An 18673-nucleotide genomic window follows, 5' to 3' on the forward strand; every position below is an offset into this window, starting at 1 on the left:
GCTCTAGGACAAACTGTTCACCATAAAAGCACATGGGTGGCAACTAGGCCAAGTTATCAACCATTCAAATGAACTGGCAACTACTGGCCCAAGCTGTTCACCATAGAAGCGAATAGGTGCTGGTGGGTCAAGCTTTCCACCCTAGACATCATTGGGCAGTTGCTGGGCCAAGCAGTTCACCATAGAAGCGAATAGGGGCTGGTAGGTCAAGCTTTCCATCGTAGAAGTCATTGGGCAGTTGCTGGGCCAAGCTGCCCATCATAGAAGCAAATGGACAGACACTAGGTCAAGCTGCTCACCATAGAAGCAAATGGACAGGCACTGGGCCAAGCTGTCCACCATAGAAGCAAAAGGACAACCACTAGGCCAAGCTGCTCACCAAAGAAGCAAATGGACAGCCACTGGGTCAAGCTGCCCACCTAGAAGCAAATGGACAGCCACTGGGCCAGCTGCCCACCATAGAAGCAAATGGACAGCCACTGGGCCAAGCTGTCCACCATAGAAGCAAATGGACAGCCACTGGGCCAAGCTGTCCACCATAGAAGCAAATGGACAGCCACTTGGCCAAGCTGCCCACCTAAAAACAAATGGACAGCCACTGGGCCAAGCTGCCCACTATAGAAGTGATGGAGACCTATTCATTCCTATACTGTGGGACCAGTCCTGGACCTGTGTGACCTCAAAACTCTGCTCTAATCATGGTACAGCCCCCTGGTAGCGTGGGTGAGGGGGGGTCCCAGGACAGATGAGAGGCATGAACTTGTTTAAATTTTTAACCCTTACCCTAACCTTAACTAACCTTAATCTAATTCATTAACATTTCCAGTTTATCTAAAGCTGACACTTTTTTCTTTTTTAACCCTCTGTCGGGTTGTCACCGCGGTCCGTGACCACGCCAGGAAGATCCCCCCTCTAAGTGTCCTTGCATCTACTGTTCCTGAGACAGAATTTGATGGGAAGTCCCAAATATTTGTTATCACCACAACAGGAAGTGAGGGGAAACTTCCAAAGAGGAAGCATGTTTTGGCGACAACTGTTCCGTCTTTGGGACAGGAAGTGAGGGAAAATGTCCCCAGTGGGACACAGGCAGCAACACACACCTGACCGGTGGCATGACGTGGGTTGCGAGCCCCCCCAGGGCGCACTTCTGGGTGGAGATGAGCCCAGGTATGTTCACACATCAAAGCCGTCAGCCCACCATAGGCGGTGGAGGCATTCCGTGTCCTACAACCTCACGTATACAAAGGGTGTACGACTGGTTGTGGAGGGTCTCCGCTGCCTATGATTGGCTGTTGGCTTTGACAGCTACCTGGTGAGATACCTCAGGCAGGTTCAGACTTGTGTCCAAACACACCTGAGCTCATCCCGACCCACCCTACACCATGGGTATCTGTAAGTGACCCCTGTGGGTGGGTGGCATTTCATCTCACTTCCTGTCCCGGTGACAACAGGACAAGAAGTGAAGGGAGCCGTTGTCACTGGGACAGGAAGACACAAACGGTAATGGCCCCACTGTGATGTCAGTCACGTTATTTCTCCACATCAGGCCGGGGTTTGCTCCTCATTGGTGCAGGCTGTTGCTATGCTGTATTGCTTTGCTCATTATTTCACAATATTTATATGTAATATAGCATTTATTTATTGATAACAAGGTCACTTTGAGGAGAAATCAGACATTTATGGACAGGGAAGTGGACATTTCTCAGGGATGGGGACACACTATGTGGTCACCATTGGTGACAGGTCCTCTTTAGGGACTTGGCGCTCTGACAGAACTTCAACTTTCCCGCCTTCTGCGCGCAGACGCGTGACGTGACCATCGACCAGCGCCGTCATCACGTCCCGAGCCCTACCCCGCCCCTATTCTACAGCTCCTTCGTGACGTCACCGCCCCCGCCCCCCGCTGGATCTCGGACTGGCAACTCTCGCGAGACCCCTCCCCCTGGAGAGACTGACAAGCAATATGGCAGCGGAAATGGTGGTTCGGTGTTTCTGAGACTGAGAGGAGGAAGAGAGAGGAAAGATGAGTCAGGGGGCCGCTGAGGGCGAACCGGAGGCCAAAGTGCTTCACACCAAGAGGCTGTACCGGTGAGAGAGACTGAGGGGGCGGTATCCCCTAGCAACCGCCCCGTGGGGGGAGAATGAGGGGAGGGGCGTGTTGCTATGGACTTTGTCTTGTCTGCGCTTAAAAGAATAAGGGGGAGGGGCTTGTCGCTATGACAGCACAGACAGCTCAGTCTTCAGGCATTTAAAGAGAACCTGTCACCTATTTATGAAGTGACAATAATCATAATATCTGTGTAATGTCACCCCACCCCCATCTCACCAACCTGATGTGTCACCTTCCTCTGTCATGTGACGTGTGTGTGTGTGTGTGTATATATATATATATATATATATATAATGGGAGGCAGAGTCTTATCCCCCCAGGAACTGAAATAGACCGTCCCCTCCCCCAACACAATGTCTGACCCCCCAGGGGGCGGGGCATGCTGGGTGAAGAGCGATGTCTGCACAGGACGGGTCCATGAGGTCATTATACCCGAGACATGGGGGGGACAGAGCCCCCCACTTCTCTGATTGAACCCCTTATATACTCCAATGAGACCAACTCAATAGAACAATGACCAGTTCTCTTCATACTTTTCTCCCCCTTTTTTCCTTTTCACAAACCTCTTCTCCCCTCCATATTTCTCCATTGCCCCTCCCTCCCTCCCTTCTTTCCTTCCTTTCCTTCCTTTCCTTTCTTTCCTTTCTCCCCTCTTCCCTTTTGCCTTCTCCCCCTTCCCTTTCCCTTCTTCCCCTTCCACCTGCCCTTCTTCCTTCTCCCTTTTTCTCCCTTCCCACTTCCTCCTTCCTTCCTTACTTTTCCCCTTCCATTCTTCTTCCCCCTTTCCCTTCCTTCCCCCTTTCCCTTCCTTCCCCCTTTCCCTTCCTTCCCCCTTTCCTTCCTTCCCCCTTTCCTTCCTTCCCCCTTTCCCTTCCTTCCCCCTTTCCTTCCTTCCCCCTTTCCTTTCCTTCCTTCCCCCTTTCCTTTCCTTCCTTCCCCCTTTCCTTTCCTTCCTTCCCCCTTTCCTTTCCTTTCTTCCCCCTTTCCTTTCTTCCCCCTTTCCTTTCCTTTCTTCCCCCTTTCCTTTCCTTTCTTCCCCCTTTCCTTTCCTTTCCTCCCCCTTTCCTTTCCTTTCCTCCCCCTTTCCTTTCCTTTCTTCCCCCTTTCCTTTCCTTTCTTCCCCCTTTCCTTTCTTCCCCCTTTCCTTTCCTTTCTTCCCCCTTTCCTTTCCTTTCTTCCCCCTTTCCTCTCCTTTCTCCCCCCTTTCCTCTCCTTTCTTCCCCCTTTCCTCTCCTTTCTTCCCCTTTCCTCTCCTTTCTTCCCCCTTTCCTTTCCTTTCTTCCCCCTTTCCTTTCCTTTCTTCCCCCTTTCCTTTCCTTTCTTCCCCCTTTCCTTTCCTTTCTTCCCCCTTTCCTTTCCCTTTCTTCCCCCTTTCCTTTTCCTTCCTTCCTTCCTTCCTTCCTTCTCTTCCCCCTCTTCCTTCCTTCTCTTCCCCCTCTTCCTTCCTTCTCTTCCCCCTCTTCCTTCCTTCTCTTCCCCTCTTCCTTCCTTCTCTTCCCCCTCTTCCTTCCTTCTCTTCCCCCTCTTCCTTCCTTCTCTTCCCCCTCTTCCTTCCTTCTCTTCCCCCTCTTCCTTCCTTCTCTTCCCCTCTTCCTTCCTTCTCTTCCCCCTCTTCCTTCCTTCTCTTCCCCCTCTTCCTTCCTTCTCTTCCCCCTCTTCCTTCCTTCTCTTCCCCCTTTTCCATCCCCTTTCCTTTCTCCCCTCTTCCCTTTTGCCTTCTCCCCCTTCCCTTTCCCTTCTTCCCCTTCCACCTGCCCTTCTTCCTTCTCCCTTTTTCTCCCTTCCCACTTCCTCCTTCCTTCCTTCCTTCCTTTCTTTCCCGTTCCATTCTTCTTCCCCCTTTCCTTCCTTCCCCCTTTCCCTTCTTTCCCCCTTTCCCTTCCTTCCTCCTTTCCCTTCCTTCCCCCTTCCTTTCCCTTCCTTCCCCCTTTCCTTTCCCTTCCTTCCCCCTTTCCTTTCCCTTCCTTCCCCCTTTCCTTTCCTTCCTTCCCCCTTTCCTTTCCTTCCTTCCCCCTTTCCTTTCCTTCCTTCCCCCTTTCCTTTCCTTCCTTCCCCCTTTCCTTTCCTTCCTTCCCCCTTTCCTTTCCTTTCCTTTCCTTTCCTTCCCCCTCTTCCCCCTTTCCTTCCTTCCTTCCTTCCCCCTTTCCTTTCCTTTCCTTTCCTTTCCTTTCCTTTCCTTTCCTTTCCTTTCCTTTCCTTTCCTTTCCTTTCCCTTCCCTTCTTCCCTTCCCTCTCCTCCCCCTCTTTCTTCCTTCTCCCCTCCCCCCCTTCTTTCTTCCTTCTCTCCTCCCCCCCCTTCTTTCTTCCTTCTCCCCCCCTCTCTTTCTTCCTTCTCCCCTCCCCCCCCTCTCTTTCTTCCTTCTCCCCTCCCCCCCCCTTCTTTCTTCCTTCTCCCCTCCCCCCCCCTTCTTTCTTCCTTCTCCCTCCCCCCCCTTCTTTCTTCCTTCTCCTCTCCCCCCCCTTCTTTCTTCCTTCTCCCCTCCCCCCCTTCTTTCTTCCTTCTCCCCTCCCCCCCCTTCTTTCTTCCTTCTCCCCTCCCCCCCCCTTCTTTCTTCCTTCTCCCCTCCCCCCCCCTTCTTTCTTCCTTCTCCCCTCCCCCCCCTTCTTTCTTCCTTCTCCCCTCCCCCCCTTCTTTCTTCCTTCTCCCCTCCCCCCCCTTCTTTCTTCCTTCTCCCCTCCCCCCCTTCTTTCTTCCTTCTCCCCTCCCCCCCCTTCTTTCTTCCTTCTCCCTCCCCCCCTTCTTTCTTCCTTCTCCCTCCCCCCCCTTCTTTCTTCCTTCTCCCCTCCCCCCCTTCTTTCTTCCTTCTCCCCTCCCCCCCCTTCTTTCTTCCTTCTCCCCTCCCCCCCTTCTTTCTTCCTTCTCCCCTGCCCCCCCTTCTTTCTTCCTTCTCCCCTCCCCCCCCTTCTTTCTTCCTTCTCCCCTCCCCCCCCCTCTTTCTTCCTTCTCCCCTCCCCCCCCCTCTTTCTTCCTTCTCCCTCCCCCCCTTCTTTCTTCCTTCTCACCCCCCCCCTTCTTTCTTCCTTCTCACCTCCCCCCCCTTCTTTCTTCCTTCTCCTCCCCCCCCTTCTTTCTTCCTTCTCCCCTCCCCCCTTCTTTCTTCCTTCTCCCCTCCCCCCCTTCTTTCTTCCTTCTCCCCTCCCCCCCCTTCTTTCTTCCTTCTCCCCCCCCCCCCCTTCTTTCTTCCTTCTCCCCTCCCCCCCCTTCTTTCTTCCTTCTCCCCTCCCCCCCCTTCTTTCTTCCTTCTCCCCTCCCCCCCCTTCTTTCTTCCTTCTCCCCTCCCCCCCCTTCTTTCTTCCTTCCTTCTTTTTTGCCCCCCCCCATTCTTCTTCCACCTTCCTTCCTTTTAAATTATAAATGCTCTTTTTTCCCCTGGAGCTCTTCTTTAATCCTTGTTTAGAAAGAGGTACAGATGGATGCAGATCATACCACTACATGTCTCCCATGAAGCCCCGCCCCTTTCTATAATGTGTTCAGGCAGTTCAGCTGATAGGCAGGAATTTCAGCTTAAACAGGCTAGGGGGTCTTACCCCTCCACACCAGAGCTTCACTTTAATGATATAATATTGTGTTCTCTCTCTCTCGGTAGGGCCGTGGTGGAGACGGTACATCGGTTGGATCTGATTATTAACAACAAGACCGCCTATCAGGAAGTCTTCAAACCGGAGAATATCAGTCTACGCAACAAGTAAGTGGGAGGCTTCACCATCCGTGCTAAGAAGGAAGCAGTGCCTGCATATGTAATGGGCACAAATGAGGCGGCAGCCATAAACCTATTTATTGACAAGCAGTACACAGAGGTAAGGAGTTAAAGGGTTAGTTCACCTTTACAGAAAAAAAATGTAAAGGTGACTAACAGACACCTCCCCCCAGTCCTGAATAATGGAGGGACACGCCGCTCCAGTTGAGATGGACCAGCCTCTCCGCAATGCATACAATCCGAGAAGAAACGGCTTCACACCACAGGAAGTCCTTACACCATTTATTGTATACTCTGCAAAAGCAAGTGACACAACCAGGACACAAAGAATCCCTTCTCTGCCTTTTGGCTAAGATCAAGTGTAGTATCTGTTCTTATGCTTTCTCCACTCCCCCCCCCCCCCCCCCCCCGCGTGGGTGTAGGGTGTAGGTCCTTGGGCCTGCCCTAAAAGTCTTGGGAGGGGGGAGGACATGGCCTTCTGGCTTAGTTCGCGCTCTCTCATGGGGTCTCCCCTTCAAGTGAACCCCACCTAGTACTTGGGTGGGTGTGTTTTGACAGACCCTCCAAAGAACGGGGTCCATCTGGTTTCGGCCAGATGGACCAAATGTAAGTACCCCAGACCCTGTATGGAGTCTAATGCCCCGGGGGCATCAGGGCAAGGTCTATCAATTTTGCAGGACTATGTGTACACCCTGTTCACGTTTTGTGTATCACTGTTTGTGTGTGCACTTTTTTTGGCACCGGGTGGAGTTTATGGAGTGTGTTCACACACCACGGGCTTTAAAAAAAAAAAAAAAAATCTGTTCTTATCAGTTGCCAAGTGGTGGCACTGTGCTACTGTCCCCTGACCCATGGTGGTAGGTTAGGGGTGGTGGTGGCTATGCAAATCCACTTGATGTAATGGTAATCTGGAACCGAACCCAGACTGCTCAACGTTAACTGAGGGCTGGCATTAGGTCCCCCCCCCCTCCCCCATAAGAAAGCTGGAAGGGTTTCCTCCTGATGGGGATGGAGAGGCGATAGGTCTAGCTGAAGGCTGGGTCCTGAAGAAAGCCCGTGGTGTATGTGCTCCTGGAGTGGCAGTCCAGGGGTGCCGTAATTGCTCACTGTGAGAGGGACACTTTGAGCTTTTGCTGGCACCTTGGTCACTGCACCACACAAACTCTTGGGTCGGGCCTTTTGGCCCAGACCAGAGGAATTTTTTATTCCTGGCCTCAGGGCCGGCCATTACACCATAACAATGGCACCATATGCACTTTCTCCACTTACCTTTTCCCCACCTTTTTATGTTGTTTGTCTTGTGTTGTCACTTTATGTATTTTTTTTATTTTTTTTGGTTGTGGAGTTCATACACTGTTTCACGTTTTGAGTAGGGTGTAGGTCTTCGGGCTTGCCCTGAAAGTCTTGGGAGGGGGTGGACATGGCCTTCTGGCTTAGTTCGCCCTCTCTCATGGGGTTTCCCTTCTGGGGAGCCCCAACTAGTACTTGGGGTGGTCTGTTTCGGCAGACCTCCCAGAGAACGGGGTCCATCTGGTTTTGGCCAGATGGACCATGTGAAGTACCTCAGTTCCTAACGCCCCGGGCAATAAACGTTAAGGTCCTTCCTCTTCAGGGGAGGACTATATGTACACCCTATGCGCACTTTTTGTGTTCACTTTTTGGTGTTCCCCTTTTTTTTTTTGCACTGGGTGGAGTTTTTTGGAGTGTGTTCACACACCACGGGCTTTAAAAAAAAAAAACAGGACACAAAAAAAGCTGCTGCCAGTTGACGCACTTCACACAAACATTGTGCTTGATCGTAACCAATAATAACTTTGGATTAAGTACAATGTTTGTGTGAAGCGCGTCAGCTGGCAGCAGCTGCTTTGTGTCCTGGTTGTGTCACTTCTTCCTGGATTGTGCCCCCCCAGTCCTCACTAGGGTTGCACCGATGCCATTTTTTTACCAGCAAGTATGAGTACCAAAACTTTCAGCCAAGTACTCGCTGATACTGAGTACTGATATCTTTGCATACAAAATGAATGGGCTCAAAACACACTACGAAGAATTGCATGCGATGTTAACCACTACACATCCGCGCTATGGCCGAATGACGGCCACAGCGCGGACCTGAATTCCCGGGAGGCCGTCATATGACGGCCTCCCCTGTGCATGCTCCCTGCGCGCGCCCTGCCCTGCTGAGCGCACTGTGATCACCGAGTCACCGAGACTCGGCTGATCACTGATCCGAGTAAGGGGCCGGTCCCGGGCCCTTACCATGTGATCAGCTGTCAGCCAAATGACAGCTGATCACATGATGTAAACAAAAGATCGGTAATCGTTTTTTTTTTTACTCACGCTGACAGCGTGAGTAGAAAAAGCCGATCACCGGCTCAGATGTCAGGGACATCGGTCCCCAAGTGGAAGAGGCACATCTGCCTCATCAGTGCCACCTAATAGTGCCACCTAACAGTGCCACCTATCAATGCCCACCTGTAGTGCCAATCAGTGCCACCTGGCAGTGCTGCCCATCCCTGCCACCCATCAGTGCCCATCACTGCCGCCTCATCAGCGTACATCATGAAGGAGAAAAATAACCCGTTTTTAAATTTTTTATAAAAAAATAAAAACATTTTTTTTAACCACTTCCCTACCAGGCCAATTCTGACATTTCTCTCCTACATGTAAAAATCATCATTTTTTTGCTAGAAAATTACACAGAACCCCCAAACATTATATATGTTTTTTTAGCAAAGACCCTAGAGAATACAATGGCGGTTGTTGCAACTTTTTATCTCACACAGTATTTGCGCAAGAATTTTTCGAACGCGTTTTTAAAAAAAAAAACAAAACAGTAAAGTTAGCCCAATGTTTTTGCATTTTGTGAAAGATGAAGTTACGCCGAGTAAATAGATACCTAACGTGACACGCTTCAAAATTGCACACGCTCGTGGTATGGCGCCAATGTTCGGTACTTAAAAATCCCCCATAGGCGACGCTTGAAATTTTTTTACTGGTTACATGTATTGAGTTACAGAGGAGGTCTAGGACCAAAATTATTGTTCTCGCTCCAACGTTCGCGGCGATACCTCACATGTATGGTTTGAACACCGTTTTCATATGTGGGCGGGACTTACGTATGCGTTCGCTTCTGCGTGCGAGCACACGGGGACAGCGGCGCGTTAAAAATGTATTTTTTTTTTTTTTATGTTATTTTGACACTTTTTTGAAAAAAAAAAAAATTTGATCACTTTTATTCCTATTACAAGGAATGTAAACATCCCTTGTAATAGGAATATGACATGACAGGTCCTCTTAATAGTGAGATATGGGGTCAATAAGACCCCACATCTCACCACTAGGCTGGGAAGCCTGAAATAAAAAAAAAAAATAAAACGATCGCCGCTTCCCAGCCGAAGCGGCACCGTTTTTTTTAATGGAGAGACCGGGCGTGACGTCATAACATCGCGCCCGGCCTCCGACGATCATAGAGACTCCGGGGACCATCTGGTCCGCCGGAAATCTCTATGATCTACATCCGGCGCCGGCGGATCCACTCTCCGCCTCACCGATCGTAACGGTGAGTCGGAGCAAGCACCGGAGGGTGGCGGGAGGGGGGGACGTCCCCTCTCGCCTCCCATAGGAACGATCAAGCAGCGGAACGGCTGCTATGATCTTTCCTATGGTGTAGAAATTCGCCGGCTGAAACCGGCAATATCTGAATGATGTCTGTAACTACAGGCATCATTCAGATATACCTGCCCAAAGCCCAGGACGTCATATGACGGTGGGCGGGCGGGAAGTGGTTAAATTCAGATTTTTACATTTTTTTTAACAAAAAGTAAAAACTACAGAGGTGATCAAATACCACCAAAAGAAAGCTCTATTTGTGGTGAAAAAATGATAAAAATTACATTTGGGTACAGTGTTGTATGACCGCGCAATTGTCATTCAAAGTGCGTCAGCGATGAAAGCTGAAAATTGGTCTGGATAGGAGGGGGGTTTAAGTGCCCGGTAAGCAAGTGGTTAACAGGAATGCCGTGTTGTTCTTGTCTGAATTGCATGTGGTTTCCCAGGCCGCTCCTGTGTGAAGTAGAAAAAATTATCTGCACTCCGGTTGTTGCTCTTAAAATGTCTTCATTTTACTGAATAGCCACAGTGAACAAACGCAGATTAAGTCAGTTGACATGTTTCAGCCTATAAGGCCTTAGTCATGGTTATGACTAAGGCCTTATAGGCTGAAACGTGTCAACTGACTTAATCTGCATTTGTTCACTGTGGCTATTCATTGAAATGAAGACATTTTAAGAGCAACAACCGGAGTGCGGATCATTTTTTCTACATTACTCTACTCAGCCAGCGACTGTGGATGGAGCACTTGGGAGCTATCTATGTGGTGTATCGGTAGTAGCACTGACTTTTCTGTTTATGCTCCTGTGTAAACATAGGCTAAAGTGACTATGACAAATGAAACTGCATGCCATTCAGAAAGGAATCTCACCGCATTCCTGTTAAAGTCACATGCAATTGTTTGCAGTGTGTTTCGAGCCCATTTCATTTTGTATGAGCTCAAATCACATCACAAAGGTATCGGTTTCAGATATCGGAGCATTTGGATGAGTACTCAAGCAAATGCTTACAATCGATACCGATACTGGCATCAGTATCAGTGGAACCCTAGTCCTCGCTGTACGTACTTCCGGGTTTTCTCAACTGTCAGCACCCCCACAGCTGGCCCAGTGGTTCAGGGATTTGAAACACCCACCCTTCTTCATGCAGCGTTTCCGGAGGGGACCAGATCTATTTACTGTGACGCCATTGGCCAGCCAGAATCTATTTGGTCTGTCTGAGAAGCTCTGCATGGAGAAGAGGGGCTGCTGGACTGAGTGCAGGGGGGTGCTGACAGCTCGGCATCCCCAGCAGGGATTGGGAGAGGGGGGCGGGGTTTGTACATTAGCACACACTGTTTGCACTCCGGTCATCACATTCACTCACTCAGCAAAGAATGCTGATTCTTTAAAAAAAAAAAAAAAAAAAGCTCTCTCTGATGAATGTTTACTGTAGTCACATGTGAACTTCTGTCTGTCTGTCCGTCCTGCAGGCTGCGGGAGCTGTGTGTCAAGCTCATGTTCCTCCACCCTGTTGACTACGGGAAGAAAGCTGAGGAAGTTCTATGGAGGAAAGTCTATTATGAGGTCATCCAGCTCATCAAAACCAACAAGAAGGTGAGTGCTGCCACACCGAGGCTGCATTTTGGGGGTCTGTGTTGGCTTATTTAACCTGTCTCTTCAAGCCGTATGCAAACATATGCAGTGGGTGAGCTTTAAAGCCTGAGCCTCTGCACATACTCCTCCTCAAAAATCGGCTTTTCTGTGCTGAGAGCATGATCACTGCGACTTCTCCGCACAGTAACTGAGCTGTCACTGGCAGCTCCCGATGCCTACAAGAGCTTCATGTCATGTGACCTCTATGACAGCCAATCATGGAAGTTACATGATTGGAAAGGCCACCTCCATTTCACCACTTGGCATTTAGATCCTTTAAGGTGGATGGTGGTGGCGGCGGCAAGGGGTGGGCGATGTGTTTACTCTAATGTAAGAAAACACGGGCATATGGCACCTGCAAGTGTCTTTGGTAATCCTTTACCTATTTCTGTATACAAGGGAAGCCTCTTGATTCTGTATATGTATGTATGTGTATATGTGTAAGAAGTGAGTACACCCCTCACATTTTTGTAAATATTTTCTTCTATCTTTTCATGTGACAACACTGAAGAAATGACACTTGTCTACAATGTAAAGTAGTGAGTGTACAGCTTGTATAACAGTGTAAATTTGCTGTCCCCTCAAAATAACTCAACACACAGCCATTAATGTCTAAACCGCTGGCAACAAAAGTGAGTACACCCCTAAGTGAAAATGTCCAAATTGGGCCCAATTAGCCATTTTCCCTCCCCCCGGTGTCATGTGACTCGTTAGTGTTACAAGGTCTCAGGTGTGAATGGGGAGTGGGTGTGTTACATTTGGTGTTATCGCTCTCACTCTCTCATACTGGTTGCTGGAAATTCAACATGGCACCTCATGGCAAAGAACTCTCTGAGGATCTGAAAAAAAAAGAATTGTTGCTCTATATAAAGATGGCCTAGGCTATAAGAAGATTGCCAAGACTCTGAAACTGAGCTGCAGCATGGTGGCCAAGACCATACAGCGGTATAACAGGACAGGTTCCACTCAGAACAGGCCTCACCATGGTCCACCAAAGAAGTTGAGTGCACGTGCTCAGCGTCATATCCAGAGGTTGTCTTTGGGAAATAGATGTATGAGTGCTGCCAGCATTGCTACCGAGGTTGAAGGGGTGGGGGGGTCAGCCTGTCAGTGCTCAGACCATACGCCGCACACTGCATCAAAATGGTCTGCATGGCTGTCATCCCAGAAGGAAGCCTCTTCTAAAGATGATGCACAAGAAAGACCACAAACAGTTTGCTGAAGACAAGCAGACTAAGGACACGGATTACTGGAACCATGTCCTGTGGTCTGATGAGACCAAGATAAACGTATTTGGTTCAGATGGTGACAAGCGTGTGTGGGGGCAACCAGGTGAGGAGGACAAAGACAAGTGTGTCTTGCCTACAGTCAAGCATGGTGGTGGGAGTGTCATGGTTTGGGGCTGCATGAGTGCTGCCGGCACTGGGGAGCTACAGATCATTGAGGGAACCATGAATGCCAACATGTACTGTGACATACTGAAGCCGAGCATGATCCCCTCCCTTCAGAGACTGGGCCGGAGGGCAGTATTTCAACATGATAATGACCCCAAACACACCTCCAAGATGACCACTGCCTTGTTAAAGAAGCTGAGGGTAAAGGTGATGGACTGGCCAAGCATGTCTCCAGACCTAAACCCTATTGATCATCTGTGGGACATCCTCAAACGGAAGATGGAGGAGCGCAAGGTCTCTAACATCCACCAGCTCTGTGATGTCATCACGGAGGAGGGGAAGAGGACTTCAGTGGTAACCTGTGAAGCTCTGGTGACCTCCATGCCCAAGAGGGTTAAGGTGGTGCTGGGAAATAATGGTGGTCACACAAAATATTGACACTTTGGGCCCAATTTGGACATTTTCACTTAGGGGTGTACTGACTTTTGTTGCCAGTGGTTTAGACATTAATGGCTGTGTGTTGAGTTATTTTGAGGGGACAGCAAATTTACACTGTTATACAAGCTGTACACTCACTACTTTACATTGTAGACAAGTGTCATTTCTTCAGTTTTTTTTTTTGCATATTTCTCACACTTAAGTGATTCAGATCTTCAAACAAATTTTAATATTACACAAAGATAACCCGAGTAAATCCAAGATTTACAGATTTTGCAGATAGTTTGGCAGTTGATATATTGGTTGGTATATTGTTTATATGGCTTTTATTCCTATAATCTTTATTAATCTACTCACAGCACATCCACAGCCGGAGTGCCCTAGAATGCGCCTACCGTACCCACCTGATAGCCGGGGTGGGGTTCTACCAGCATCTCCTTCTCTACATCCAGTCCCACTACCAGCTGGAGCTGCAGTGCTGCATCGACTGGACCCACGTCACCGACCCTCTGATTGGTCAGTATTTCTGATTCTTTATTATGGGTAGCACTAACAAGTTTTTTGTTTTTTTTTTGTTTTTAAGGTAATTATGAAAAATTGCAAATTTTATATTTTCATATGGAGCCAGCAGGGGGAGCTCTCTGCTGTTTTTACATGTTCTCTATGCTTCCCTAAACTGCTCTGTTATAAAAAAAAAAAAAAAACTGTTTACAGAGCTCAGTAGCTTAACTGCAAATATACACAAAAGTGAATGAATCAGAGACTGCTGATGTATAAAGCCCCAGTGAGGGACCACCTGCATGAAAGGATACAACAGCCAACTGTGCTTTCTCTTCAGTGCTCCTGGAGTCCTTTTATCATGTATTAAAGAATAAGCTCAAGGCAAACGAATAAATCCACAGTCAAAATACATAAATGACAGCTGTTTTACCTGCTAAAAGATTTCTCTTTATGTCCATCCAGTCCTGAGATTTGCACAACACAGCCCTGTTTGACCGGGCAGTAGACCTTTTTTTTTTTTTTTTTTTTTTTTTCTGCGGCATATAGGTCTTGTCCCTGCCCCAGTCTGTGACTGGACAGTGAAAGGAGAAGCAGCAGACTGATGAGCACTACTCTCTCTCTGCTCTTTTCTACTATCAGTCGTACCATCAGTGTCCCTATGTTGGCACATGAGCACTACAACACAAATATTTGCCTCCTTGTGTGGCTTCTTTCTTTTCCACTTTAAGCTCTGCTGCACAGGGCTTGCAATAGGCTGATACCAAGTTGAATTCAGGTGTATGTATGTATGTATGTATATGTGTGTGTATATATCTATAGAGAGAGAGAGATGGGTATATATATATTGTGTAGGCGGCAGGTTTTGCTTTAATGCAACGTCTGCTTTATTTCCCTTCAGGGAACAAGAAACCCGTGTCTGCTTCTGCCAAGGAGATGGATTGGGCCCAGATGGCATGCCACCGATGTCTGGTCTACCTGGGAGACCTGGGTATGATTACTTCCTGCAGCCTCCATTAGCTTTAATCCTCTTATTTTATTTCTTACAGGTATTTATATTCTGTATGTTCACACCAGTCCCTGTCCTCAGAGAGCATACAATCTATGGTCCTTACACACATACAATGCATCCACATATTGGGGCAGTTTAGACTGGAACCTTCTATAAAGCATAGTGGTGGTGGGGGGGGGCCGGGGTCCCACATGGCAGCCAGTCATCTTCTATCTTCAGTTTGTTTGTTTAAACATTGACAATAAAACCTGAAGACTTGTTTCTTTTAGGGTTGTCCCGATACCAAGCATTTGCGCGAGTAGTTTTACTCGCACAAATGCTCCCAATACCTGGATGGGAGAAACAGGAAGTCAGTGGGCGGAGTGGAGGGTGGAGTCAGAGGGCAGAGGCAGAGGGTGGAGTCAGAGGGCGGAGCTGAGAGAGCGGAGAGCGCTCCGTCTTGCAGTTACACCATCAGTGTAACTGAAAATCCCGACGCCCATCTTGGTACACCCTGCACTTTGCCACAGCAGCGGACATCTTGTTACACGCAGCCCATATAGTTCGGGCTGGGTGTAACAAGATGTCCGCTGCTGCTTTATTGAGGCAGAGTGCAAGGTGTACCAAGATGGGTGTCAGAGTCGGCATAAAAAAATTAATCCTCTCGTGCCCATAAGTGTCATCCATCAACCAGTGCTCATCAGTGACATCTGTTAGTGCCATCCAGCCACTGCCACCTATCAGTGCGTGCCACCTATCAGTGTGTGTCACCTATCAGTGCCCATCAGTGCGTGCCACCTATCAGTGCTCATCAGTGCCCAGCAGTGCATGTCACCTATCAGTGCTGTATAATCGGTGCCACCTATTAGTGCTCATCAGTCAGTGCCACCTATCAGTGCCCATTAGTGCTACATGACATTAAAAAAAAAAAAAAGTATCGGTAATCAATATCGGCGAGTACTTGAAAAAAATTATCGGTACTTGTACTCGGTCTTAAAGTGGTATCGGGACAACCCTAGTTTCTATGCAGGGCTGCACCAGACATTGCACCTTGCAGTTTTAGTAAACCACCCCCACCCCCCCCCCTACACACACACACACACACACACCGACACACACACATTTTTTTTTCATATTTTATACTGATTTTCTTTTTTTTTTTGTTTTGTTTTTGCAGCTCGCTATCAGAATGAATTAGCCTTGGTGAACACAGAGAAATTAGCGGAGAGGTTTTACTATCAGGCGCTGACTGTGGTCCCACAGATGGGTGAGTTGTTTCTGGGTAGGAGGCGTGTAGAAGAGCCCCTCCCCCCAGGTATGAGAAGATAAAGTGGAATTTTTACCCATAACTTGATTTAAAAAAAAAAAGTTCTTTAACAAGGAACATACATTCCACAATAATAATTATGCCACCAAAATCAGTGTGTGCTGTAAATTATCTGCAGCATTGATCTTCTTGCTGGAGGCGGCTATTTTTGCTGAAGCCCAGAGTCCCTGAGCAGCAGTAAATCTTTTTAGGCTGTCAGCTGATCGGCCTCTACAATTTGTCACAGTGCCAAAAAATAGAGAGCGCAGCTGAGCGCGTGCAGAGCAGGGTGAGACCGCATATTACTGGGTTTTAAAAATATAGCTACGTATTTTTATTGTTTTTTTATATAGCTAGACCTGCAAAAGGGGCCCAGCCTGAAGTCATCTCCCAGGACTTCGTTTTCTGACCACTTTAATAAGTGTAAACTTCTGGATTTTGTTTCTTTTTCTGTCTTGGTGACAGTGGCCACCTCTTCAAATGAGAGGATGATTCTGCTTACACCTGATCGTTCTCTACTATATCTCAAAAAAAAACAAAAATGTTTGGCTATACATATCATCATTTATGTAACCTCCTCATCCCTGTGCTATAGCCGAAAGATGGCTACAGCGCGGCTCTCACGTTTTGGGAGGGTGTCCATGGACTTCTTCCCAGAACCACGCCCCTTGGGGTGTGCGTCCTCTGCAAGACACAGCTGATCACGGATTGCAATAAAGGACCAATCACAGTGGCCCTTTATCATGTGTTCAGCTGTGTTTAATCTCAGCTGATCACATGTAAACAAACTAACCAGTTATTGGCATTCCTTTCCTCATGTGCTATCAGAGCGTGAGGAAAGGAGAGCTGATAACCAGCAAGTGTGACAGGGGACATTTACACTGATCATCCGTGTCGCCTCATTGGTGCCCATCCGTGTCGCCTCATTGGTGCCCATCCGTGTCGCCTCATTGGTGCCCATCCGTGTTGCCTCATTGGTGCCCATCCGTGTTGCCTCATTGGTGCCCATCCGTGTCGCCTCATTGGTGCCCATCCGTGTCGCCTGATTGGTGCCCATCCGTGTCGCCTCATTGGTGCCCATCCGTGTCGCCTGATTGGTGCCCATCCGCGCCGCCTGATTGGTGCCCATCCGTGCCGCCTGATTGGTGCCCATCCGTGCCGCCTGATTGGTGCCCATCCGCGCCGCCTGATTGGTGCCCATCCGCGCCGCCTGATTGGTGCCCATCCGTGCCGCCTGATTGGTGCCCATCCGTGCCGCCTGATTGGTGCCCATCCGTGCCGCCTGATTGGTGCCCATCCGTGCCGCCTGATTGGTGCCCATCCGTGCCGCCTGATTGGTGCCCATCCGTGCCGCCTGATTGGTGCCCATCCGTGCCGCCTGATTGGTGCCCATCCGCGCCGCCTGATTGGTGCCCATCCGCGCCGCCTGATTGGTGCCCATCCGCGCCGCCTGATTGGTGCCCATCCGCGCCGCCTGATTGGTGCCCATCCGCGCCGCCTGATTGGTGCCCATCCGCGCCGCCTGATTGGTGCCCATCCGCGCCGCCTGATTGGTGCCCATCCGCGCCGCCTGATTGGTGCCCATCCGCGCCGCCTGATTGGTGCCCATCCGCGCCGCCTGATTGGTGAAGAAGAAAAGTGTACTTATTTGCAAAATTTTATAACAGAAACTAAGAAAACTTTTTTTTTTTTTTTCAAAATTTGCATTTCTTTTTTTAGCAAGAAATAAAAATTCCAGAGGTGATTAAATACCACCAAAAGAAAGCTCTATTTGTGTGACTAAAATGATAAAAATGTAATTTGTGTACAGTGTTACATGACTGCACAATTGTCATTCAAAGTGCAACAGCGCTGAAAGCTGAAAATTGGCCTGGTCAGGAAGGGGGTGAATGTGCCCGGTATTGAAGTAGTTAATACACATCTGAAAAAATACACTGAATAATCGCCAACACAAAGCATTTCCACACCTCTTTTTGGCATCTGAAGTCACATAGCAGCCTGGATAACGTGTTTGTGATCTTCCTCTTCTCAGGAATGCCATTTAACCAGCTCGGCACGTTGGCGGGGAGCAAATACTACCATGTAGAGGCCACTTACTGCTACCTGCGCTGGTGAGTGACATGCAGCCTCTGTGTGCGGCCTCAGGCTGTGATATCTGAGCATGCTGTGTAAAGGTATTGTATTGTTTGTGTCAGAGGGGGGGGAGGGGACACCACAGTGTTCTTATTCCCATTACAATGTCTACCTGATCTGTTTAGAAAAACAATGGATAATATAGTCAGGGTGCAATATAATAAAGGACGGTTTTTCTTTGTTCAATAATCAGGTATAGGACTGAAACTGTGCTAAAAAAACTCCTCTAATGTGAATGTCATTCTCATAGGGGGGAGATTTACTAAAACTGTCACACTGAGAATCTGGAGCACCTCTGCATGGGAGCCAATCAGCTTCCAACTTCAGCTTGTTCAGTTAAGCTTTAACAATAAAATCTGGAAGCTGATTGGTTTCTCTGCAGACAGATGGGGCAGCACTCATACGTCTATTTCCCAAGGACAACCTCTGGATATGACGCTGAGCACGTGACCTCAACTTCTGTGGTAGACCATGGTGAGGCCTGTTCTGAGTGGAACCTGTCCTGTTATACCACTGTATGGTCTTGGCCACCGGGGTGCAGCTCAGTTTCAGGGTCTCTGCAATCTTCTTATAGCCTAGGCCAGGGATATGCAATTAGCGGACCTCCAGATGTTGCAGAACTACAATTCCCTTGAGGCATAGCAAGACTCTGACAACCACAAGCATGACACCCAGAGGCAGAGGCATGATGGGACTTGTAGGTTTGCAACAGCTGGAGGTCCGCTAATTGCATATCCCTGGCCTAGGCCATCTTTATGTAGAGGAACAATTCTTTTTTTTCAGATCCTCAGAGAGTTCTTTGCCATGAGGTGCTATGTTGAACTTCCAGTGACCAGTATGAGAGAGTGAGAGCGATAACACC

The 18673-nt window shown here is 48.7% G+C and overlaps 1 protein-coding gene and 1 non-coding gene across 2 annotated transcripts in view; both read left to right on the forward strand.

The window, feature by feature from the left end:
- Positions 1-1897: 1897 nt before the first annotated feature.
- The window catches only part of SMG5 (SMG5 nonsense mediated mRNA decay factor), a gene marked incomplete in the record, with an annotated part of 41373 nt that continues 24597 nt past the window's right edge, over positions 1898-18673 (forward strand). Inside the window, 7 exon segments of the mRNA XM_073609367.1 lie at positions 1898-2088; positions 5698-5796; positions 10889-11012; positions 13243-13399; positions 14283-14372; positions 15550-15639; positions 17711-17789. Of these exon segments, the coding sequence (XP_073465468.1) occupies positions 2024-2088; positions 5698-5796; positions 10889-11012; positions 13243-13399; positions 14283-14372; positions 15550-15639; positions 17711-17789 (704 nt within the window).
- Positions 6138-6337, forward strand: LOC141120744 (U2 spliceosomal RNA). Its single transcript, XR_012239935.1, has one exon. It is a non-coding gene; the product is annotated as a U2 spliceosomal RNA (small nuclear RNA).

The sequence above is a fragment of the Aquarana catesbeiana genome, linkage group LG13 (assembly GCF_042186555.1).
Source record: "Aquarana catesbeiana isolate 2022-GZ linkage group LG13, ASM4218655v1, whole genome shotgun sequence".
NCBI classification, from domain to species: Eukaryota; Metazoa; Chordata; class Amphibia; order Anura; family Ranidae; genus Aquarana; species Aquarana catesbeiana.